General features: G+C 44.6%; 1 protein-coding gene across 4 annotated transcripts in view; it reads left to right on the top strand.

Annotated features, from left to right (window-relative positions):
- LOC126473403 (formin-like protein) overlaps window positions 1–25097 on the top strand; it is a 469317-nt gene that overhangs the window by 382572 nt on the left and 61648 nt on the right. For 2 of the 4 annotated variants that reach the window (XM_050100418.1, XM_050100421.1), the window contains 6 exons: window positions 284–447; window positions 18703–18779; window positions 18877–19048; window positions 19136–19279; window positions 22855–22971; window positions 23716–23959. In XM_050100418.1, coding sequence (XP_049956375.1) covers window positions 284–447; window positions 18703–18779; window positions 18877–19048; window positions 19136–19279; window positions 22855–22971; window positions 23716–23959 — 918 coding nt within the window. The remainder of the gene's footprint in view (window positions 1–283; window positions 448–18702; window positions 18780–18876; window positions 19049–19135; window positions 19280–22854; window positions 22972–23715; window positions 23960–25097) is intronic. The other 2 variants (XM_050100419.1, XM_050100420.1) reach the window with 2 other exon arrangements.

The raw sequence follows: 25097 nt of genomic DNA, 5'->3' as shown, positions 1-25097 counted from the left end.
TGTGTGTGTGCGCGCGTGCGCGTACAGGTTTTAACCTCAACACTACAGATGAAATTATGTCCTAAAGAAACGTAAAGAATTTTGTTAACTTGTCTGACTTCTAAAATAATGTTAATTTATATGAATATATGGCTAGCATGATAAGACCTTATATCACAGTGAAAAGGGTAACATTATAAATGAGGATAAGGAGCTCTTGGCTATATATTTTGTCTAATGTAAAATAGTTCATTATTACATATCAATTATAATCTTAGTTTCATAACAGTGGCTTTCTTTTCAGCAGGGAGTCCTGGACACAATGGGTACCTCAGACCAGCCCTGGAGATGTTGGATAGTCCTGGCCTCAAACGAAGGTCAAGACATGTAGCTAAACTTAATATGGGAGAATCCAAAGATGATATCCATGTGTGCATAATGTGCCTTCGTGCGATAATGAACAACAAGGTACTATATTTAAAAAAAATAGTCTGTATTGAGGAGGACTCTTAAGCAAACAGTGTGGAGGAAGGTAGAGGAGAAAGGTGTCCCTAAAGGACAATAACTGGGAGGACAGCTGGAACAAGGTGGAGAAGAGAATCTGGGAATGTATCAGAAGATTGTCTGTCAGTCAGCTACCAACCAGTGAATTAAGGACCCGGGGGAGGGGCGGGGGAGGAGGTGGAGGGGGAGGAGGAGGAGGAGGATAGTGTAGCACGACTTCAAACAGCTTTCTAAGTTTGCCACATTTAGCAGAACAACTAACCGATATCTTTGACCAAATCTGGCAGAGGAAGAAGCCCTAGCATGATAGTTTGCTGTTCTAACCTTTCATGTACTTTGTAAAGAAATCCTTCGCTGACAGTATGATCGCTAAACACCTGATCTTAATTTTTATGAACAAAATGTTTATATGATATGTCTTTTCTGTGAAGACTGTCTGTCTTCATTCTTCTGTGTCTTCAACATCCATTCTCCAGTCCATCTCTGTCAGTCGTATTGCTACATAGTTAACCATTTTTCTGGGCATGAATCTCCACCTATCTCAGGGCGTCATAAAATATCTGTTTGCACCAAAGTTGTAATTAACCAACAGAACCTCCATTTGAAAAATGTTCATTCTTCCACATCCATCCCTTCTGCCTCCTCCTCCTCCTCCTCCTCCTCCTCCTCCTCCTCCCACCAACCCCTCCCCTCCCCATTCTAAATACATACTTGCCATATTAGGATACTGTATTTGCAGTGGTAATATGTGCATTTCCCAGAGCAATCTAGGTCATGTTACACAGCCTCCACCAGTACGTCAACCACCTCCCTATGTGCCAGCATATTCTATGCATCTAACCACCATTTCATGTTGTAATCCTGTTAACCACCTCTGTTGTGATGGTAGTATGTGCAAATTTCTGCATTAGTGCTGAACTTGGAAGGTAGCCAATTTGAATCCTGAGAGTGAGGAAAGTTTTGTCACTAATATTTGACCCCCCAGGGGGTCCACAACTCTTTTGTGGATACGTGCGTGGCGAGCACGGGGCCCCGAGCCATTGCAGCCTTCTTTCTCTCCCGGGCTGCATTTCCTTTCCCTTCCCCTCCTTTCCCCTCCATACCCCTTTCCCCTCGCCCTCTCCTCTCCCTCTATTGGTGTCCTTGCTTATGTTGGCCCCCGCTATCCTCCTGGTTCTGTTGGTTTTACACTCCGGCTTTGTTGCGTAATCATCTCCTCCTTTTGGCATTCCTTGGTCCCCCTCTGGGGTTTGACCTCCATTCCAAAATTTCTCTTCCGTAGTGTGAGCCATTTGGGGAAGAGCACCTTACCTAGTGTCTCCGACGTGTGCCCTCCTAGTATATTCCACCTTTTCTTCTACGTCGTTGTCTGATGCTAGGGTGCATAGCCAGCACGGTAGCCAGCCCGTGTGGTGGGGTCGCTATGTACCCTTTTGGTTGAGCCCCCTGAACACACAGGGATCACACTTCTGATACCTGAGCTGTGACCTCCTCATGCATGCCTTGGAGTGGTTGCTCGTCATCCTGGAGCATCGGAACTCCCGGCAATGGCCGCCATGCCAGACGGCCCTTGCTGTGGCTGGGTGGCGCCCGTGAGGAGAGCCCCTGATCGGAGTGGGTGGTATCAGGGCGGACGCTATGCAGATGAAACGCATAAGGGTCCAAACCTCTGGCCGCTCTTCTGCGGCCGTCTCTCTGCGTGGTACTGATTCCTCAAGTGCTGCTTCTCTTGCCCCTTCGGCCTTCCCTTCCGTGGCTACCCCCTGGGAGGAGGGTCAGGCCCGTCGTCTAGGGGCAAAGCCTTTCCCCCGTTATCTAGTTTGCACCAGGACTGATGGAGATACTTTCACCAGTGTCAAACCTTTATTCTTTGTGGAACACATTGAAGACAAGTTCGGCGAAGTGGACTCCCTGAGCAAGATGCGGTCGGGTTCGTTACTGATAAAAACTGCTTCGGCTGCCCAATCTGCGGCCCTTCGTGCCTGTACCCATCTTGGCACAATTCCCGTGTCCATTACCCCTCACCAGTCTCTAAATATGGTACAAGGTGTGATTTTTCACAGAGACCTCATCCTTCAAACTGATGAGGAACTTCGGGACAATCTCGGACGGCGGGGTGTTCACTTTGTTCGGCGTGTTCAGAAGGGTCCTAAAGATAATCGTATTGATACTGGTGCCTTTATCCTGGCCTTTGAAGGGGATACCCTTCCTGAGAAAGTTAAGATTATGGTCTATCGCTGTGATGTGAAGCCGTACATCCCACCTCCTATGCGGTGTTTTAAGTGCTTGCGTTTTGGCCACATGTCTTCTCGCTGTACCCAGGACCCTCTCTGTGGTGACTGTGGACGTCCACTCCATGAGGGGAGTCCCTGTGTTCCCCCTCCTGTATGTGTAAATTGTCATGGTAGTCATTCTCCACGTTCAGCAGATTGCCCAGTCTATAAGAAAGAAAAAAAGATACAGGAGTATAAGTCTCTTGATCGTTTAAGCTACACAGAGGCCCGTAAGAAATATGCACGATTGCACCCTGTGTCCATGACATCTAGTTACGCCTTGGTTACATCTTCATCCCTTCCTCCCCCTTCCTTACCCCCGTCCCGGACCCCTCTCCTTCCCCCCTCCCCTGCGGCTCCCACACCTTCTCCTCTGGGCGCCGCTCCCCCTCCCCAGCCGGAGAAGTGTCCCACTCCTTCGGCGTCTGCCGGTCAAGGGCGCCTCTCCCGGGATGCCCCTTCCCGGCACCTTCCAGGTCAAAGGTCTGCTGCAGCGCGGCGACCGCGAGAGCCGCGGTCTATCGGCCCCCAGGTCGCCCGGTCTCTTTCTGTTCCTGATCTTGCTGCAGCTGGCTCCATTATGCCACACAGCCCTCCTCGATCTCAGCCTGAAAAGAAGAAGAAACATAAGTCCCGGGACAAAGAGCCTCTGGTGTCACCGGAGGTCCCTTCCCCGGCTTCACAACCGGATTCTGACCTGTCGTTTATGGATGTCGCCCCCTCCTTGTCGGTGACGGGTGGGGACCCGGCGGTATGACTGGATTTAGCGTGTTCAGCCCTCATTTAAACCATCGTTCTGTGGTTCTCCAATGGAATTGTAATGGCTACTGTCGTCACCTTCCGGAATTGAAATCCCTTCTTTCGTCCTACTCAGCAGCTTGTGTGGTTCTCCAGGAATCTCATTTTACTGATGCTCACTCACCGACCCTCCGTGGGTTCCGTGTTTTCTGTCGAAATCGGGTCGGACCCTTGCGGGCTTCTGGTGGCGTTTGTACGTTGGTCCGTACAGACATTGCTAGCACGTGGATTCCTCTCCAAACTACATTGGAAGCAGTTGCTGTTAGGGTCCACTTAGACTCTGCAGTCACAGTATGCAATCTTTATCTCCCTCCTGACAGGACTCTTACACCTGCTGCCTTAACCACCCTTCTTCAGCAACTTCCTCCTCCCTTCCTCCTCCTTGGGGATTTTAATGCTCATCATCCTTTGTGGGGCAGTGCCTTTCCATCTAGACGAGGTCTTCTTATCGACCAATTTATTGCAGACCACGACCTGTGCCTTCTTAATGATGGCTCCCCTACTCATTTCAGTGCTGGTCATGGTACCTTTTCTGCCATTGATCTTTCTCTTTCTTCTCCCTCTCTCCTCCCTTCATTACACTGGTCGCCACACGACGACCTTTGTGATAGTGACCATTTCCCGTTGATTATCACGCTCCCTTCCCGCTCCCCGATGGAGAGGTTACCTCGTTGGTCTTTCCACCGCGCCGATTGGCCTCTATATACTGCACAGGTCGAGTTTTCTCCCTCTTTGTCGGGTTGTATTGATGACGTCCTACGTGACGTGTCTGACGCGATTGTTCGCGCTGCTAACCTTGCTGTCCCGCGCTCATCTGGACAATTTCGTCGTCGGCAAGTCCCGTGGTGGAGTACGGCCATTGCCATTGCCATCCGTGATCGCCGTCGAGCTTTGCAACACTTTAAGAGGCACCCATCTGTAGCCAGCCTTTCTACCTTTAAGCGCCTTCGCGCTAAAGCCCGTTATTTAATCAAACAGAGCAAGCGGATATGTTGGGAACGATTCGTTTCTTCCCTTGGTTCCACTGTCCCTCTGTCACGGGTATGGGCTACACTTCGCTCTCTCCAAGGTTGCCATCGGCAGTCCACCCTCCCAGGCCTTCACCTCCCAGATGGCATTTGTACGGACCCATTAGTTCTCGCAGAACATCTTGCGACCCATTTTGCAGTGGCATCAGCGTCGGCCTCCTATCCAGCTGCTTTCCTTCATCAAAAACAGCAGGCTGAAGCTGTCACCTTATGTTTCACCACTTGTGAGTCAGAATCTTACAACGAACCTTTCACTGAATGGGAATTTCTTTCTGCTCTATCTGCTTCTCATGATACGGCTCCTGGCCCAGATTCCATTCATAACCAGCTGCTTCAACATCTCAGTGCTCCACAACGGCACCATCTTCTTCGGGTGTTTAACCGTATCTGGCTCCAGGGTGACTTCCCTTCTCAGTGGAGGGATAGCATTGTGGTTCCTGTCCTTAAACCTGGTCAGAACCCCCTATCTGTTGATAGCTATCGGCCAATTAGTTTGACCAATGTTGCTTGTAAGTTACTTGAACGGCTGGTAGCCCGTCGGCTCACTTGGGTCCTCGAATCTCGGGATCTATTGTCCCCTTACCAGTGCGGCTTTCGAGAGGGACGATCTCCAATCGATCATTTGCTTCGCTTGGAATCCGCAGTTCGGCAGGCTTTTTCCCAGCGCCGCCATTTGGTTGCAGTGTTTTTTGACCTTCGCAAGGCCTATGACACGGCCTGGCGCCATCACATCTTACTAACCCTTCATCAGTGGGGTCTTCGGGGCCCACTCCCGATTTTTATCCGCCAGTTCCTGATCCATCGGTCATTCAGAGTTCGAGTTGGTACTGCTTTTAGTTCTCCACGGACCCAGGAGACGGGCATCCCACAGGGTTCTGTCTTGAGTGTCCTTCTTTTCCTCATTGCTATCGATGGACTTGTGGCCTCTGTCGGTCCCTTGGTCGCCCCTGCCCTGTATGTGGATGATTTCTGCATTTGGGTTAGTTCCTCCTCGATGCCATCTGCAGAACGGCAGCTCCAGGTGGCTATACGGCGTGCCTCTGCATGGACCCTCTCCCACGGGTTTCAATTCTCTCCTTTAAAATCGCGGGTGGTCCACTTCTGTCGCCGTACTACGGTCCACCCTGATCCAGAGCTCTATCTCGCTGCACAAAGATTGCCTGTGGTTCCACAGTTTCGTTTCCTAGGTCTTCTTTTCGACAACAAGCTCACTTGGCTGCCCCATATCAGACTCCTGAAGGTAGGATGTTTCCGTAAACTCAATGTCCTTCGCTTCCTTGCCCACTCCTCCTGGGGTGCGGACCGTTCCCTCCTCCTCCGTCTTTATCGTGCTCTAGTTCTGTCACGTTTGGACTATGGTTGTCAAGTTTATGGTTCAGCTGCTCCTTCCACGCTGCACGTGCTGGATCCAGTCCACCATCGTGGTATCCGTTTGGCCACCGGTGCCTTCCCTACTAGCCCTGTTGATAGTCTCCTGGTTGAAGCTGGGATCCCCCCCATTTCTGTTCGGCGGTCACAGCTTCTGGTGTCTTATGCCCTTACTATCCGTTCTTCTCCCGCTCATCCTTCCTATTCTATCCTATTCCCAGACCATGGACGTCGCCCGCCTGACTCCCGCCCTCGGGCGGGTTTACCGGTTGGGCTGCGCCTTGCGTCTCTTACCCGTGATTTTCGGCTTCCTTCTTTGTCCTGTCTTCCTCGCTCCCTCCCCTCCACCCCTCCTTGGTTAGTTCCTCGGCCTCGAATTCGGATGGATCTCCGCCGCGGTCCGAAAGATTCCATCCCCCCAGTGGTGTTCCGTTCCTTTTTCCGCCAAATTTTATGGGAGTTTCGGGATGCTGTTGTTTTTTACACTGATGGCTCTAAATCTGCTGATCATGTTGGGTATGCCTTCACGTCCTTTGTTGGAACGGAAAATCATCTACTGCCACCCTCATGTGGGGTGTTTACTGCGGAATTGATGGCAATTTCCCGGGCCCTTACCTTTATTAAACAATCCCAACACAACCGCGTTTTGTTATGTACGGACTCGATGAGTGGCCTTCTTGCTATTGACCGGTGTTTTTCGCGCCATCCCTTGGTCTCTGCCATCCATGACGATCTCGCTGATCTTCACCGTGCTGCTTGTTCCATTGACTTCCTATGGGTCCCGGGCCATGTGGGTATCCCGGGTAATGAGCTCGCTGATCGTTTGGCTGGGGGAGCAGTTACTTACCCCCCGTTTTCTGTAACCCCTCCTGCAGCGGATTTACGGCTTCACATCAAATCCCACTTTGCACAGTCATGGGCCAATTCTTGGGAGGCTACTCCACTGTCTAATAAACTTCGTGCCATTAAGGTGAATACAGGCCCATGGCGTTCTTCCTTTAGCCTCTCCCGCAAGGACTCGACCACACTGTGTCGTCTCCGCATTGGCCATACCAGGCTGACCCATGGTTTCCTTTTGCGTGATGAGCCACCCCCGCTATGTGGTTGTGGAGCCTTCCAGTCAGTGGCCCACATTTTGGTTGAATGCCCCCTTCTTTTGGCTCTGCGTGCTAAGTACAGACTCCCCCACACTTTACCTTTGATGTTGGCTGACGATTCCCGGATGGTCTCTCTGGTTCTAGATTTCCTCCGGGAGAGTGGTTTTTATTCTCAGTTTTAAAGTTTTTAATCTCCCTCTGGTGTTGGGGGCAGGGCGGTGAGTGTTTGGGTGTCTCCCACCGTAGGCAGTGTTCAGAGATTCCCGATTCACCTCCCTGACCGGAATTTTCTTTTCTTTCCCTTTTACTCTGTTTTTACCCCTTCTTTTTAAGGCTTGGTTAGTTTTTCTATTCCCATACGTACTTTCTGCATTATAGCAGTTGTACCTTTTAAGTCACAGGTGGTCTTGCCTATGCTGTTTCAGCATAGTGTTGGGTTCGTTCTCTTGCCAACTTCCCTCATTTGTTTTTACTAATGACAACGTGACTGCCCTTTTACGTTTCCCCTTTATCCGTTTTATTTTTCTGACTATACTGAGATGTCCCGTTAGCAGAATGGAGTCTATTTGAAACAAGGGACTGATGACCTTGCTGTTTGGTCCCTTTAATCTCAAACAACCAACCAACCAACCAACTAATATTTGACTGGCAAAGGGAAGAAGACAAGGTGGTGTAAATGTTGTGATAAACAGACTTTGCCCTGATATTCTGTGTTAAATTAGAAACCTGTTTACAGTGTATCATTCAGATGAGACCTTAAGCTTGTGGCTCCTTTCATGTTCTGAGAGGGGCTGGCTGTGTACTGGCACTTGCTTTGTCTCCCTTACATCCATCCGTGCCCGTAACTATGTAAAACATAGTACCACAAAAGCAGTTATCAGTCAGCCACACAATAGAGGTACATATCTGATACTTGACAGAGAAATTGGAGGGAGGTAATGGGAAATCACTTGCATTGGGGCTCCACCTAGGAAGACCCTACCTTCTTTATCATCAGGATTTTCTTCCAGCAAGCCGGGTAGGAACTTTGTGAACGATATGCCCCCATTGGTTTCTGTCCGGGTATAGCTTTTCCCTCTCCACTACATCCCATGTTAATCCTCTCCTCTTGAGATCTTCCTTAACCTGGTCTGTCAATCTCTTTCTAGGCTGGCCAATTGGTGTTCTTCCTGGTACCGCCATCTCCAAATACTGGCATGGAGTTAGTTGGGTGCATTCGTTTCACATGACCGAACCACTTCAATCTCAAAGCACTCATTCTCTCCTCTGTAGTCAATGTCACCTGCAGGTGTCTCCTTAGATAATCATTCCTGACTCTGTCTCTCCTAGTTTTATGTAGAGCTGACCTAAGGAACTTCATTTCACATGCTTGTATTCGACTCTCTTCACCCTTATTTATGACACAGGCCTGTCGACTATACATCATGATGGCAGGAGAGAAAACTTTTATACATGGTCTGTTTGACACTCTGAGGGACGTCCTTGGCCTAGATTAGATTTCGTACTTCAAGGAAGATCTTGTGGATACGTGCGTAGCGAGCACGGGACCCCAAGCTAGTGTGGCCCTCCTTCCTTTCCGGGCTGCATACATTCCCCATCCCCCACCTCCTCCCCTTCCCTTTCTCCCCCTCTGGGAGTATGTTTAGTGCCTACATCCGGAGACAGACGATCGAAACTGTAAAACAGTCTCTCTTCTTTGCTTTCTCTGCTGGCAAGTCTTTGTCCTTCCTTTGACCTTATCTTTTCCTTACATCTTCTCTTTACCATTTTCTCCGGTGCGGCACTTGAGACCTCTCTTCATTCCTTTCCTTTTCTCTGTTCCTCCCTTTCTCTTTTTTCCACCCTGTGTGTGTCTGAAGGCCGACCCACGCATTCCCATGCGTAGCTGGTGGCGAGGTAATGCGTAATTCCCCACCCCGGGTAGACAGGTAGGGCACGTACATACCCCCTGGTAACAGCCAGGCCCAGAGAGGGGTGATTACCCGAGCTGATAATTTCCGAAAGTGCCGATTGGTCCCTCCGTCCGTTTATCGGGAGGTGTGAACAATCACCTAAGGTGGGAGTGCCCTCAGAGAGGGGCCCCACAAGGAAGGAGCGCGCCATCGGAGACGCCGTCATCATGGGGGATACTTTCTCAATGGTTTCCTCGTTATCTACTGTGTCTGCTCACAAGCGAAAGTTGAATGAGTCTCAGCCAAGGACAATTCTTCCATCAGTGCCACAGTTCCTTGTTGTTTCTCGGTCGGACGAAGGTCAAGACTTCTACACAGTCAACCCTTTCATTATTCAGAAAGGTGTCGTTGCAATTGCAGGTCCTGTAAATTCTTGTTCCTATTACGAAATGGCACCTTGTTAGAAACAGTCAGTGCCCTCCAGGCACAAGAATTGCTGCGTACTTCACTGCTACACACCTTCCCTGTCTGGGTGGAAGCGCATCGCACTTTAAATTCATCATGTGGGGTCATTTACACACGCTCCCTCGATGGATTGTCCGATGAGGAAATTCAAAACCACCTGTCTGACCATGACGTAATGGCTGTTCATAGAGTCTTGAAAACGGTTGACAAGGACTTGGTTCCAACCCTTACCGTCTTCTTGACATTTGACAAAGTTCAACTTCCATCGAACATAAAAGCGGGCTATGAAATAATTTCTGTTCGCCCTTACATCCCAAACCCAACGCCTTGCTATCGGTGTCAGCGGTTCAGTCATACAAGCCAGTCATGTTCCAATCCGGCCAAATGCGCTACATGTGGTAAGGATGCCCATGACGGTGCTTGTCCACCTCCATCCCCTCATTCCATCAACTGTATGGGTGACCATGCTGCTTCCTCTAGAGATTCCCCCATTTTTAAAGACAAATGGCTTATTCAGGAAATCAGCGTGAAGGAAAAGGTGTCAACCTTTGCTGCTCGAAAGTTATTCGCCAGTCGAAAGCCCACTGTGCCTCACGCAGGTAAATACAGCACTGTCCTTGCCTCTCCTCGGCCTACAAAGGAGGCAGCCACGCAGACTTGTTATCTCACCTTTAGTGCCACGGTCTTCAGATCGGCCAGTGCAAAGATCGCCCGTTCAACCTCCCCACTCTCACCTGCTCACTCCATGGCTCACACTTCATCGGGTTCTGCTAAATCCCGAGCCCCAAAATCAGACACCCAGAGTTCCAAAAAAGAGCCTACTCGTGAAGATTTTTTACGTACCCCGACTTCACAACCATAGATTCCTCCTTCATCTCAGTGTCCTGTTTCCAAGAAGGCTAGTAAGAAACCCAGTTCCTCTCCTTATCCGCCATGGCGTGTCTCATCTATAGCACCACCTGGCGGTAACCGCCCTCGGCCGTCTTCTGTGTTGCCGAGGCGCACTGCAGGCGGCCGATCAACCGGCCGATCGCTGGTGGCAGGAGCTGCTCCCAAACAACCTATGGATCAGGATCTTCTGCCATCATCTGAATGCCGTTCCACGCTGTTAGCCGCCGGCTCGGAGCAGTCATTGAGTCGAGGGCAACCTTGGTCACATTCTTCCCTTTTCTGTCCACCCTATGCCCATTATCCATTGGAATATTCTCGGCATTCGAGCCAGTTGGGATGAATTGTCGATCCTCTTATGATCCTACTCGCCGGTCATCTTCTGTCTTTAGGAAACAAAGCTGCATCCCCATGACTGCTTTGTTTTCCCCCATTTTCAGTCGGTCCAATTTGATCTCCCCTCTGTTGAAGGCACTCCAGCACAAGGACTACTCATGATTCTTCTCCATCATACTCTCCATTATCACCCAATCCCCTTAAACATTTCCTTCCAAGCTGTCGCTGTCAGTCTTTCCCTTTCTGGATACACCTTCTGTCTTCGTACTGTCTACATTCCATCGTCCACACCAATGGCACGAGCTGATCTCCTTCATCTTCTTGTTCGGCTTCTGCCCCATATTTGCTGATTGGGGACTTCAATGCCCACCACCCACTTTGGGGATCTCCACGTTCTTGTCTGCGCGGCTCACTATTGGTAGTTGTCTTTCACCAAGCGGATCTTGTTTGCCTCAACACTGGGGACCCTACATTTTTGTCTGCCTCCACTACAAATTCTCTCATTTGGACCTTTCGGTCGGTACTGTTCCGCTAGCTCAGCACTTCGAATGGTTCGCTCTTGCTGATACACACTCGAGTGACCACTTTCCATGAGTCCTTAGATTGGAGCCACAACTGCCATATATGCACCTGAGACGCTGGAAGTTTGACTAAGCCGATTGGACACTTTTTTCGTCTCTAGCGACATTCAATGACTGCCACTTTCCTAGCCTTGATGATGAGGTCACTCCTTGGTGGAATGAGGCATGCCGTGACATAATACGTGAGCGGCGACTTGCTCTTAGTGTATTCCGGCACCACCCTACTTTGGCCAACTGTATTCGCTATAAGCAGTTGCGTGCGCGATGCCGTCACGTCATCCGCGATAGCAAGCTGGGACTTCTTTACTAGCTTATTTAACACCTTCACTCCCTCCTCGGAAGTTTGGAGTCGGATTCGATGGTTATCTGGCGCACCTAGTTTCTCCCCGGTCTCTGGGCTCACTGTCACGCATGATACATTAGTGAACCTCATCGCAATTTCTAACTCATAGGGTCAACACTTTGCTGAGATTTTGAGCTCTTCAAATAACCCGCCAGCTTTTCTCCTGAAGAAATGTGCAGCGGAAGTGCAACCTCTTGCTTTCTCCTCTCAAAATCGCGAAAGCTATAATACTGTTTTCTCCATGCGGGAACTCCAACATGCACTCTCTCCTTCTCGCTCTTCTGCTCCAGGACCGGATGGTATCCACATCCAAATGTTGCTGCATTTATCATACCACAATCTGCGTTACCTCCTTTGCCTTTACAATCGAATTTGGACCGACAGTACTTTTCCCAGAAGATGGCGGGAAGCTATCATCATTCCTGTTCCGAAACCTGGATAAGACAAACATCTCCCCTCTAGCTATCGCCCCATTTCTCTCATGAGTAGTGTATTTAAGGTTTTAGAGCATATGGTGAATTGCCGTTTAGCCTGGTGGCTGGAGACCCGAAGTCTTTTAACACCTGCCCAATGCGGTTTCCAAAAGCATCGTTCTGCAGTTGACCATCTTGTTACTCTCTCCACTTATATCATGAACAGTTTTCTCAGGAAACGCCAAACAGTAGCAATATTTTTTGGTCTGGAGAGAGCATATGATACCTGTTGGAGGACAGGCATCCTCCGCACACTGTTCTCTTGGGGCTTTAGAGGTCGGGTGCCCCTTTTTCTTCGTGAATTTATGGCAGAATGCACATTTAAAGTGCAGGTGAACACTACTTTCTCCCAAGAACACGGGGTACCCCAGGGCTCCATGCTAAGTGTTGTACTGTTTGCCGTTGCCATAAATCCAATTATGGATTGTCTCCTCCTTGATGTTTCGGGCTCCATCTTTGTGGACGATTTTGCAATCTACTACAGCTCTCGATGGACAAGCCTTCTTGAACGACGTCTTCAAGGATGTCTCGATCGCTTCCACTCTTGGAGCATCGAAACCAGCTTCTGCTTTTCTCCCAGTAAGACCGTTTGTGTCAATTTTTGGCGTTGTACGGAGTTTCTTCAGCCTTCCTTACTTCTAGGCTCTGTCAACCTTCCGTTCGTGGACGTTGCTAAATTCTTGGGTCTTATTTTTGACAGAAAACTGTGCTGATCGTCCCATGTTTCCTATCTTTCGGCTCGCTGTCTGCGATTCCTCAACACCCTCCGTGTCCTGAATGGTACCTCCTGGGGAGCGGACAGAGTGGTCGTTCTCCACCTCTATTGCGCCTTAGTGTGCTCGAAATTGGACTATGGAAGCATAGTTTACTCCTCTGCTCGGCCGTCTATTCTTCGGTATCTCAACTCTATCCACCACCGTGGATTACGTTTAGTGTCTGGAGCTTTTTACACCAGCCCTGTGGAAAACCTTTATGCTGAGACTGCTGAACCTCCGCTGTCCAATCGGCGAGCTGTCCTTCTGAGTCGTTATGCTAGCCATCTGTCTTGCATGCCTGCAAACCCGGCCCATGACACTTTTTTCGACGCCTCCTTGGATTTCGGGTATGCTGGCCGCCCTTCCTCCCTACTACCACTTGGAGTCCGCTTCCGTCAACTGCTCCATTCTCTTTCCTTCCACTTCCCTAAAACTTTCTTGACAGCTTGGGGTACAGCACCGCCTTGGCTCCAGCCCCGGACCTGCCTGCTCCGTGACCTTTGTCAGTTTCCCAAGGATGGTACCCCTTCTCTTGTTTATCGTCGGGCATTTTCTGCTCTATGTGCACAAATGACGGAAGCCACATTTATTTACACTGATGGCTCAAAAACATCGTTTGGTGTAGGGAGTGCCTATATTGTTGGCGACACCCCAAATTGATTTTGGCTTCCTGACCAGTGTTCGGTTTATACTGCGGAGCATTGCGCTGTTCTCCAGGCTGTCCAATACATCAGTCACCATCAGCGGATACAGTGTGTTATCTGCTCAGACATTCTCGGCTGTCTTCTCAGTCCTCAAGCTCTCTACTCTGTCCACCCTCTGGTCCACCAGATTCAGGACTGCCTCCACTTGCTCCACTTGGGGGTTGTCTGTGGCGTTCCTCTGGATCCCAGGACATGTTGGTATCTGTGGAAATGAGGCAGCCGATATAGGGGCCAAGGCTGCAGTCTCTCTTCTTCAGCCTGCTATTCGTATGATTCCCTTCGCCGTTCTACGGAGTGTTTTATGTCGTCGTGTTGCTCTTTTATGGCATGCACATTGGTCGACACTTCCCAATAATAAATTGCGTGACTTGAAAGCTCTCACCTGTGCTTGGACCTCTTCCTCCCGAACTCGTCGGGAGGAGGTAATTTTAACTAGACTCCGGATAGGGCACTGTCTTTTTAGCCATCGACATCTTTTAAGTGGCAATCCTCTCCCCACTTCATCCCCACTGCTCTCAACTGTGGACGGTGAGACACCTTTTACTTGAATGCCCCAATTTTACTCAGTTACGCACCCGTCTACAGCTGTCACCTGATATATCTTCCATTTTAGCAGATGACACGTGCCCAGCTGATCGCATTCTCAAGTTTGTTAGTGCCAGTGAGATGATGCCAGTCATTTGAAGCTCTTTTTGGGGACAAACAACCCCCCTTCTGTAGTGGTTTGTTAAGCTTTTCTTCTGTCTTTAGTTTCTCCACTATTTTGAGTTTCACTCTCATTGCTGCTTGTTTCCAGTTTGGTTTTTTACCTTTTCCTAAGTCATAGACCAGGCTCTAATGACTGTAGCAGTTTTGCGCCCTAAAAAAAAGAAAGAAAGAAAAAAAAATCAGCTTTTCCTCTTCCAGTATGATGTGACAAGGTGTGGGTGTCCTGCTCATCTGCAATGTTACTGTCTTGTTCCTACTCACAGTTAACCCAAATTTTTTAAATTTTGTGTTCCAGTAATCTAGTCTCCTCTGAACCTCCATTTCTCTCTCTCCCCAAATGGCGATGTCATCAGCAAAAATAAAAGTGTTGAGATCTTCATTTCCTTCTTGAGATCGTCATTTTCTTCTTCCTTGATTTCTTTCATGATTGTGTCCATAAGTGTAATGAAGAGTAAAGGGGAGAGTGAACTGCCTTGCTGAACACCTCTCTTTGTCTTTAGCCATTTGGATCTTCCATCTCGTACTTGTACACTGCTCTCACAACCATGGTGCAGCATCTGGACTTTTTTAATTAATGAATCAGGAACATTGTTTTCTCAAGCATTCCTATATTTTATCCTTTGGGACACTGTTATATGCTTTCCCAAATCCACGAATGCTACTATCATGTCCTTTCCTTTTTACCAATATTTGTCCATTAACTGATGGAAGGAGAAAATGAGATCTATTACTTCTGAACCCATGCTGTTGTTCCTCTAATTGGTGTTCTAGAATTTTCCACAATCTTTTTTTCTGTGACCTTTTCCATTATCTTAAGGCAGTGTGATAACAGTGTGATTCCTCAGTAGATGGTGCTTTTTTTTTCTACTACCTTTCTTGAATAGTGGTATTATAATTTCTTTTTTCCATTCATCCAGCACTTCGTTTTCTTTCCATATCACCCCCAGCACTGGTGAAACCATTGTATTCCATGGATTCCTGTGACTTTAATCATATCCATTGTCAGCTCATCTACTCTAGCCGTTTTCCTGCTTTTCATCTATTTCATGGAATTCTCAGTTTCTAACGAAGAGATTGGATCCTGCTCTTCCTCTAATTCAATGACTGTGGTGTCACTTTCTTGTGCATCTTCCCCATTCAGTAAGATTTTAAAATAATTCTTCATCTCTTCTCTGATACCTTCCATGTCCTTCATAATATCCCCATCCTCTGTTTCAATCGCTTTTATGTATTCTCTATCAGATCTTTTACTTTTCAGTAACCATATAGCAGTTTTTGGTTCCCTTTGCTATCCTGCTCTAGTTTCTGGTTGAATATTTCCCAACTCTTCTACTTTTCTTCTTTCACAATTCTCTTTGCTTGGAGTTTCTTTTGTTGGTATTCCTTCTCCAGTGTTGTCACTCTGTGTTCATCTTTTGGAACCAGCCCCTGGTTCTGATTTCTTTTTTCAAACTCCATGTTTTTCTTTGCCATATTGCATTTAATTGCATCTTTTACTCTATCATTCCACCAACTGGTTTCCTTTTTTTCACTTTACCCCTTGTTTTGCCACTTATCTGCAAAGCACTGTTAACAGTTGATGTTTTAAATAGGTTCCACTCTTCCTCTACACTATCCCTTTCAGTTTTTGTCAATTTTTGTGCTGCTATCTTCCTCCCAGTGTTAGTTTTTTGTGTGTGCATATTACTTTGAATCCTGACACAGGCATATTACAGTGAGTTACAGACAGCCACTTGTAGCTCCAGCTACACCCAACAAATTTGTCGCAGTTATTATGCATTGTTCTGTTAGGGAATACCACACTAACTCTTCATCTGCTTAGATGGTTATTGCTCTATTGTGGCCACCTGAATAGAGCAGTCTGCTCAGCAGAATACAGTTGGCTTCAACAAACAGTTGGCTTCCATACAGGTCTTATAATACCTTTCCCACATGCGATCTCAATGGCATACTTTCTGAAATGCACAGGTGGATCAATCCCTTGAAAAAATATCCTTCAAGTATCGTGATCTCAGCTTGTGGCTCACTGGTTGTCCAGCTACCTATGCTTCCTTCTCTGTCCGCTAATCTATCTGCTGTTCTAACCCATTTTCTCCTCCTCTCTGATTTCCTTCCTCTTACTGCCGTATATTTCAATTACATGTTCAGTTGTACACACTTCACTGTTCTTACGGAGTCTCTTCATTCATTCTGTGTGTGTTCCCCACAGTGTTTTATCAACAGTCTCCCCTAAGTGTGATAATTGGATTCTCCTCGGTGAAGAACAGAGTTGTTCAAACAACCAGACTTAGAGTATACCACAGTCTCTTAAGATAAAATACCTGGATTCAATGTGAATGTTGTGTATCTTACGTGGATCAGAACATCTGAGGAGAGATTCAAGAAACATCACTGTGACACACTCAACTAAAAAACCAAGCCATTAGCTTTCACCAAACACTGCTTCAAATACAATCATGAAATGAAATTGATGAGACCAGTACTGTGGTGCAAACACAAAGTATCTGAGACCGAGTAATTAAGGAGTCTTATCAAAATATGGATGTCAGAAAACCTAATAGCTGGCCTGAAGGTTTCAATTTAAACAGGTCTTCGAGTCCAGCACTAAATTTATTAAGACTTCAGTATTATAAGAAGGAAAGTTGCTACTCACCACATAGTGAAGACGCTGAGTCGCAGATAGACACAACAAAAAGACTGTCACAAATAAGCTTTCAGCCAGTAAGGCCTTTGCCAACAACACACCACACACACACACACACACACACACACACACACACACACACACACACACACACACACACACAAACAAACAAATGCAACTCGCAAACACCACTGCAGTCTCAGTCAACTGAAACCAGAAACGTGTGTGTGTGTGTGTGTGTGTGTGTGTGTGTGTGTGTGTGTGTGTGTGTGTTTTGTTGGCGATGGCCTTACTAGCTGAAAGCTTTATTTGTGAAAAGTCTTTTTGTTGTGTCTATCTGCAACTCGGCATCTCTGCTATATGGTGAGTGGCAACTTTCCTTTTCATAATATTGTTACATTGCATCCTTGATTTTCCATTGTTTGACTTAAGATCTCACTGGCCATCACATCCAACACAGCTGGGAAATGTGTTTCACACAATATCATTGTGGCCTCTGAAAATCAAGAGCATCAAAGAGTGTATTGGACGTCAGGAGTAAGTCACAATCAGCTATAAATAGCAACACTAACTAGTTTTTGTCCAGGCAACAAGTACACAACAGCATAATTCCCAACACCTGAAGAAGACAACTGGATTGGTTGTCAAAATTTTGTGACTGAAATAAAAATCAACTGACCATGTGGAACTACACCATTCATCACTCATATTGATAACAACTGAGAGTTTACAGGATTTTAAAGGATTATCATGCTCCATTATCTGTTTCCCCTGTATATTGGTCTCCAGTCCCCCTGTTCCCTATCGTTCTGTGGATTGCCAGACATGTGTCTGCCTACAACTATGGAACCTGGCCTGACCATGTTTTCGTGTCTTCGCCGTGCTCTTCGGATCTTCCTGATGACAAACACACCCAGCACAGTTATTATCCAAGTTTATATTACACAGCAGGCTTCAACATGTGTGCTCTGGTGCTAACAATATTGTCCCACCTTAATTGCCTCTTCAATTTGTTGAAACTATTGAATCGGTCATTTTCCTTCAGTTGGTAATAGGTCCCATACTACGACATCTGACCACTAGTGGCGCATAAAGGTGATCTGTGGCAGCTCTTGTAGTTATACTAATAGAATTTGCTCCACGATACCCTATTCACTGACGGACTTGAATCTACTCTTAAAAAACCAAATGCCTCTTGCAAGTTATAACATACGAATAAAGATTTTGCTCTTGTCTTATACAGCAGATATTCAAGAAAAGAAGGAAAGAAACAAAGTTTTTATGTACCTCTACATCTATACCCGACATGGCTCCTCAGTGTGTGTGGTGGATGACAGTGGTTGGTAAATATTGTTCAACTCTGGATAACTTCCTAAAACCATCCTACAGAAACACTTCAGTTATATTTCTTCTAATGTTAGTCTTTGTTCATCTGTACTACATATACATGCTGTTCTGATGCTCATCTCATAATTATGACTAGTTTCACTGAATACACTTCAACCTTTATAGCTGTGGTTGTTAGTAATATGAACCTCTATGTCTTAAACCACAATAGTTTTCCTGATTGTTGTCATGTAAATCACCAAAATATAAATGTATGTCATATTGAGAGGTTATGAAGTTCAAATGCAAAATCTTTTGGTTTTTAGAAATATTATTTTATTTTTGCATGTTTGTTAGTTTCTTCTTTTTCACATACATATTCTAAGCATTTAATTTACACTACTATATCTGTGTTTCTGCAGTTGTTTTCTGCCTTTTCCCCTGTCATCAGTGCTTTCAGTTGCACATTGCGTTCTTTTCTCTTTTTGCAATAAAATTGAGTGTCAAAAAACATTTCAATAACTGTTAATTTTGTTGCAGTATGGTTTCAATATGGTGATACAACACAGGGAAGCAATAAACTGCATTGCCTTGAGCTTAATGCATAAAAGTCTGAGGTATGTATAACATCATTAAAAAATTTAGTTGACTGTTTTTCAGAACAATGTTTGTGAATCTGACCCTGAGTAATTATGACTTCATTATATCACGCAGGACCAAAGCACTTGTATTGGAGCTACTTGCTGCAATATGTCTAGTCAAAGGAGGTCATGAAATAATATTATCTGCATTTGATAACTTCAAAGAAGTCTGTCATGAATCTCAACGCTTCCATACACTCATGGATTATTTCATTAACTATCAAGTCTTCCATATAGAGTTCATGGTATGTGGGTAGTCAGAAAGTTTAATTATATTGGTTTCCTCATGTTACCAGACAGTGGACATATATCGGCTGCATATTCTCTTCCAGGTGGCGTGTATGCAATTTGTAAATATTGTTGTTCATTCAGTGGAAGACATGAATTTTCGCGTCCATCTCCAGTATGAATTCACGAAGCTGGGCCTTGATGAATACCTAGAGAAATTGAGGCATACAGAAAGTGAAGAATTGCAGGTACCATCCAAGTTTATTGATAATGTCATTATTTTTATATACAGGATGACTTTTTAATATATCTGGTGAAAATCAAATGATGTACAGAGAATGCTGAAACTTACTAACCATTTTACACACATCAATATTTACGGAACTGTCACTTCTTTCATGTCACTCACAAATGCCAAATGAACATAAAACTACAGAAAATTATCAAAGCTACTTTTTCTAAATGAAGCACTTCGATCACAAAACGCACCAACAGTCTGTCATGAATCTAGAAAAATAGGACAATAACTTTGGGAGCACCAGACTTTCTCTGAGCTTTTTAGGCAGTGAATGTGTCACACTTTGCTTCAATGTGAGCTTTGTGCAATAGTGTGCTTCCAAGAACTTGTCTTATACCTTCTGTCAACAAGATCCACGATGTCTTGTGTGCATCTGCCTGTTCAGACAGTGAAGAAGTCGAGTATAATGATGGAAAAACACACCCAGACCAATACTGGGGCAATTTGGCATTGAAGTAATGCTGAGTGCCTGAAAGTAGTGTGATGGAGACACACACACACACACACACACACACACACATACACACACACACACACACACACACACTCACACACACTATCACTATGGTTTTACATGCAGATCTTTGCATAGAGTATGACAGACTTTGTAACAGTAGTATCTGTGGATCTCTGCTTGCATGTGTTGCAGATTTCTGTGGGCTCCTAACAAAGGATTCCCTCACGTGATCGATCTTCTCTGCCAATGATCTTGGTTGGTCTGTTCTCTTTGCACCAAATGAGCAGCTGGTCTCATGGGATGCGCTGTACCACTCACAGATTTTTTTTGTCTGTTGGACCTTTTACCTGATATTCGGTGTAAAATTTTTGCTGAACCATCACAGTTGACTCAAATTTAGTAAATTCACGAAAACAAAATGCATGTGTCATTTGTAAATGCAATTTATGTATGCACACAACACAACAACAAAATCGTTAATTGATGTCTAATTCCATTGGGAAACGTGTACACCATGACCGTATTATTGTCAGTGTAGTTTGGACAAATGACAGCATTGCTCATAAATATTGAAATCTTTTATTTTACAGATTGATTTTGGTTACTGCATGACCATCTTCAGTGCAAATTATTGGAACTTTGTTGGCACGTATCATAATAGCACAAGACTTTCAATGAGGCGTTAACGTGTTCTGTGATGATCGCTTCCAACAGATATCTTCACGTTACTGCATCATTTTTAAATTTACAGAATAGCCTATCTTGTAACCATAGCAGTTAACCTTAGCAGTTGCTGGTCCAACATAGTCTGTAGTTGTCAGCTGAATGAAGGCTGGCATGAGTCTGTCGATTGATATTTTGATGGAAGTACCATTATATCAACATCTAATATCTTGTGGGGTGCCATTACTGTGTAGTGACCATCATATAATATGGCGGTGGGAGAGGTCTTCGAATAGCATCATGTCAGATGAAAGTCTGTTTGCGTGACTTTGAGTGGCCGAAAACGAATGGTCGCTGAGTAGAATGTTCTTTCAAAATGGCAGGACGGGGCTTGCAAATCTGTGTGCAGAGGTGGTGTGCAAAATCAGAGGTTTCAGTAACAGTGTCTGCTTTTTGGGTAAAGAAATCTCTGTCATCGAAGTGTCTGCTCATACACTAATTCAGCTGTTGTTGTATTCGTATCTTCTTTAAAGGCTGTCTGGGGACATAGTAAACAATAGGTAGGCTGTCAGTCCACCGTTTAGTGTCACGGAATCTGAGTGGAACCTTTGTCGCTGAAGCCATTCCACAAGACCATTAGTGGCCGGCTGGTAGGCACTGGTTCAGAAATGGTTCATACCAAGCACTGCTGAGAGAGCTTTAAAGAGATAAGACTCAAATTGCTTTCTCTGATCAGTAGTGACATGGAGAGAAATGCCAAAGTGTGGGATCCACTCACGGAAAAACGTCGTGGCTGCTGTAAATTGCTGTCAGGCAGTTTGACAGTGGCAAAGGTCTAATAATATTGATGTGGACATGTTCAAAACATTGACTCAGTGGGACGAAGGCACCGAGTGGAACGGTTGCATGCAGAGTTATTTTGTTGTGCTGACAAGCATTGCATTGGTGAACAAATGGCTTACAATCTTTCTCAATATTTAGCCAGATAAATGTCTTCTTCACTAGTCGTAAAATAGCCCTTACTCCTGGACGGGAGAGGCTGTTGCTTTCATATGTCACGGTATAGCTCTACCTCCAAGCAGCGAAAAATTGTAAGATAGCAAGGAGAGTCTCTATAAGCATCGCTCCATTATAGGCTATGTTCTCACACTCCTTCAGTATAGTAGTGTGGCCTGAGACTGTGTTATATGATAAGTCATTTTTCTGTACATCGTTTAGTTTTTACATAGACGTCTACTGAAATGCCAGAGAATCACATTCCAGATAAAGTAATCTGCTATATTTGTTAATATGCTGTGCAGATTGTTGTACTATCTCACACACACACACACACACACACACACACACACACTAGATGGGAACTGTGTAAAGATCGCCATCCCACTTGCAACTTGAAGCAGGCATGGCGCACAGTCTTTTGTTATATTTCTGCATAGAGAAAATATGAAACCTATTGAAATTCAACACAAAGTGAAGGCCTGTATAGTTGTTGGTTATTTATCATAGCAACAAGTTGAAGAATGGTGATGTAAATTCACAAATGGTGTGATGTATGTGGCTGATTCTCCTTGACATGGCCAGGCACATAGTGTTGACTCTGGAAAGTACTGCAGTCGTTAAAGCCATCATGATGTAAAAACATTGATACTGGATAATGCTGTAGCAGCTGTAAACATTCAGCACATCATGCCGTGAATAGTTCTCCCTCCAGTTTTACAGTGCCTGTCAGCTGACTCTTGAATTGGAACACTACTGTGTTACTGCATGTTAACAATTTATGTGGCTCGTTGACCACTGTAGTAAAACTTTTCTTACGACAAACAGTGGAGTTACTACTGCCAATGAGAGAGAGAAACGGTGCCATTCCTTATCACTTATATCATCAGCAGGGAAGGTTATTCTGACACACACTTTACTGGAAAACACTTCATCATAGTGCATTACGTGCTATGTGAGGTTACTGTCATTAGTGTATCATACTTGGATCTCATAAGAAATTATCTTCAAAGTGCAAAAATTAAAACGATGCAATGTGGATTTGGTATTTGCAGATAATGTCTCAAAGAAGAACTGTATTCCAGTAAGTTACTAAAAAAAAAAAAAAATCTATCTTACAGTATTTGATAAACTTTACTAGTGTTGGTGAACTTCTGCTGAGTGTTCAGGAGAATATGTTTAAAAGGTATAAAACTATGTTCCATGTGCACACAGTAAATAAGATAAAAGTGTGTGTATTTATTACTTTTAATTGGTGATTTTATTTCTTTGTCGACATATGCTGAGCACAGTTTAAAGATTTTAAAATGGTCTAATTTTATCCATAGGAGTATCATATTAGGTTAACAACAATTACTTAAAATATATAAAATTTTGTACTAGTATTTGCACTGTGTTTTTTTTGTTAGGTACAAATATCGGCATATCTCGATAATGTATTTGATGTAGCAGCATTAATGGAAGACAGTGAGACAAAGACAGCAGCTCTCGAAAAAGTTGCAGAACTGGAGGATGAACTGGGTCACGTAAGTAAAATTTCCAGCTATGGCAGAAATTATAAATGTCAGTGGTGGTATTTAACAGCTGCAACTGACAATCAGTCCTGTCTTAATTCATTTTTCTTGAAATAAGTTAGTACAGAGTACAGTGTAATCAAAATCAAAATTAAAGCTAAAGGAATGTAGATGGGATCAGCTTGGTAACATAGGTGGTGTCGCCGTCCTGTACTAAATAAATAAAAAGTGTAAGTCTAGGTTTCAGGACTAATGGTTGGTTTTACTGGAGTAGCTGGAAATGCCAGAAAGGGCAGATTTATCTCACCAATAGTAGCTTCCTGCAACATGCAAAGTCCCATCAATAATGAGTAAATCTTAAACTTATTAAATCTTTAACATTAAATTTGATCTATGCACCCTTGTACCTCTACATCTGTACATTCATAAACAAGATTTTATTTGTACATATGTCACTGACTTTCTGTAAATTGCTGTTTAGCTATATAAATAAATATTTTAAAGTCTATAGATAAAAATAAAAGGCAACATTAGACAACATGTTTCAGTGAAGGTTATCCCCATTACTTCAACATTCTCCCCTTTCCTCTACTGTTTATTATTGTTCTCCCATTTCTTCCACTGTCTTCTGTTGCCTCATCGTCTCTAAATTTTTTGAATTTTTCCTTTTATTAGCTGGCACGTGATCTATTATCTAATGATTATATGCACAGTTTTGATTTCATAGATATATCACCATTAAATGTTTTGCCTCAGGCACATGACAGGCTTGCAGAACTGGAGCGAGAGTCACTGGCAAAGTTAGCAGAGTTGGAGACGGAATTAGCTAATGTAAGAATGGAGCGAGATGCTCTACTAGAGGACCGACGGGCTGTCGATGAAGAAGTAAATACGTTGCGCAGAGTTGTTATGCAGCAGCAGCAGGAGAGTCAGAGCAGGCAGTCAATGCTTGAAAGTAAGATCATTGAGCTTGAGACCCTCAACAACACTTTGCCAAGAGGTAATGTAGTTACAGATGTCTTCTGGTCTGTGTGTAAACAAGATGTTACAAAAATATTGCCATCATGTGATAAATGTATGAGTGGTGAAAAGTGTAAAAAAAATCGGAGCACCACACGAGCTTCTTGATTACAGTACCTGTTTGCAGAGTTTTTTACTTAACATCTTAATTGTACATTGGAAGTAAATGCATATTACTAGTTAAATTTGTAAGAGACATATTTTTCCTTGTATAGAATTTCAGTAGTTTTATGTGTAACAAAACAATATTGTTTATTTTTGTTGCAATGAATGTTGATAAATCTAAATAAAGACTTTTACTGTAGGACTATTTGTTTCTCCGAAACAAAAAAGAATAAAAAGTTCATCAAGTAACATTTCATAAGTCCAGCAGTGCACTAAAATGATTCAGTTGTAAAATGTAAACATTCACGGCCAGAAGTGTCACACTTACTAAAATAATCCGGGCTATTATGCCATGGTTGAATGCATTTAATTGAGAAACTCAATGTTTAGTCCCTATGTGCAGGTGCAATCTTAAAGAGCAGATAGAGCTTCTGTGAATGTCCAGTTCACCCTCTGGTTCTCTACTAAAAGACAGCAAAATTTCATTTTTGAATAATGTGCCCTTGTAGTAATGCCTCCTCTATCAGTTTGAAAATCCTCTGTGCCTTTCTTGAGCCATATACCTGCTTGCTTAATTCTGACAAACTGTGGAATAGCTCAGACTGGTCTCCAAGAAAGCAGAAGTGTTGGGGAACACAAGAGCAGTCAATAGCAAATCAGGGTTATAAACTGTGATTCAAAAGTAACTGTACACACTTAATGTGTTTTATGTATGCATCAAAATAAAACTAAAATGTTAGATAAAGTTCTGTCTTACATTTCTTTATTTCAGAGCTATACAGTGGAGTTGGGATCACAAGTCCAACACAAAATTACTTCTTCTCAGAAAGCAGCAACAGGAAAGAACCCAAAATGCTGTAAATTTACCCCAAAACATGTCCAAACTGATGTCCATTTCGAAGACAGTGGTGTGGTCGACGTCTTACCACTCTTGGGGTGTTGCAGACTCCATTCATCTCATTCTGCACAGCTCCACAGGCTTCTTCAGTTCATTGCTGTAGTTGTGCTACATT

This window comes from Schistocerca serialis, chromosome 4 (assembly GCF_023864345.2).
Source record: "Schistocerca serialis cubense isolate TAMUIC-IGC-003099 chromosome 4, iqSchSeri2.2, whole genome shotgun sequence".
Taxonomy (NCBI): Eukaryota; Metazoa; Arthropoda; class Insecta; order Orthoptera; family Acrididae; genus Schistocerca; species Schistocerca serialis.
The sequence above is the reverse complement of the archived record's forward strand: the minus strand, read 5'-3'. Positions and strand labels throughout refer to the sequence as shown.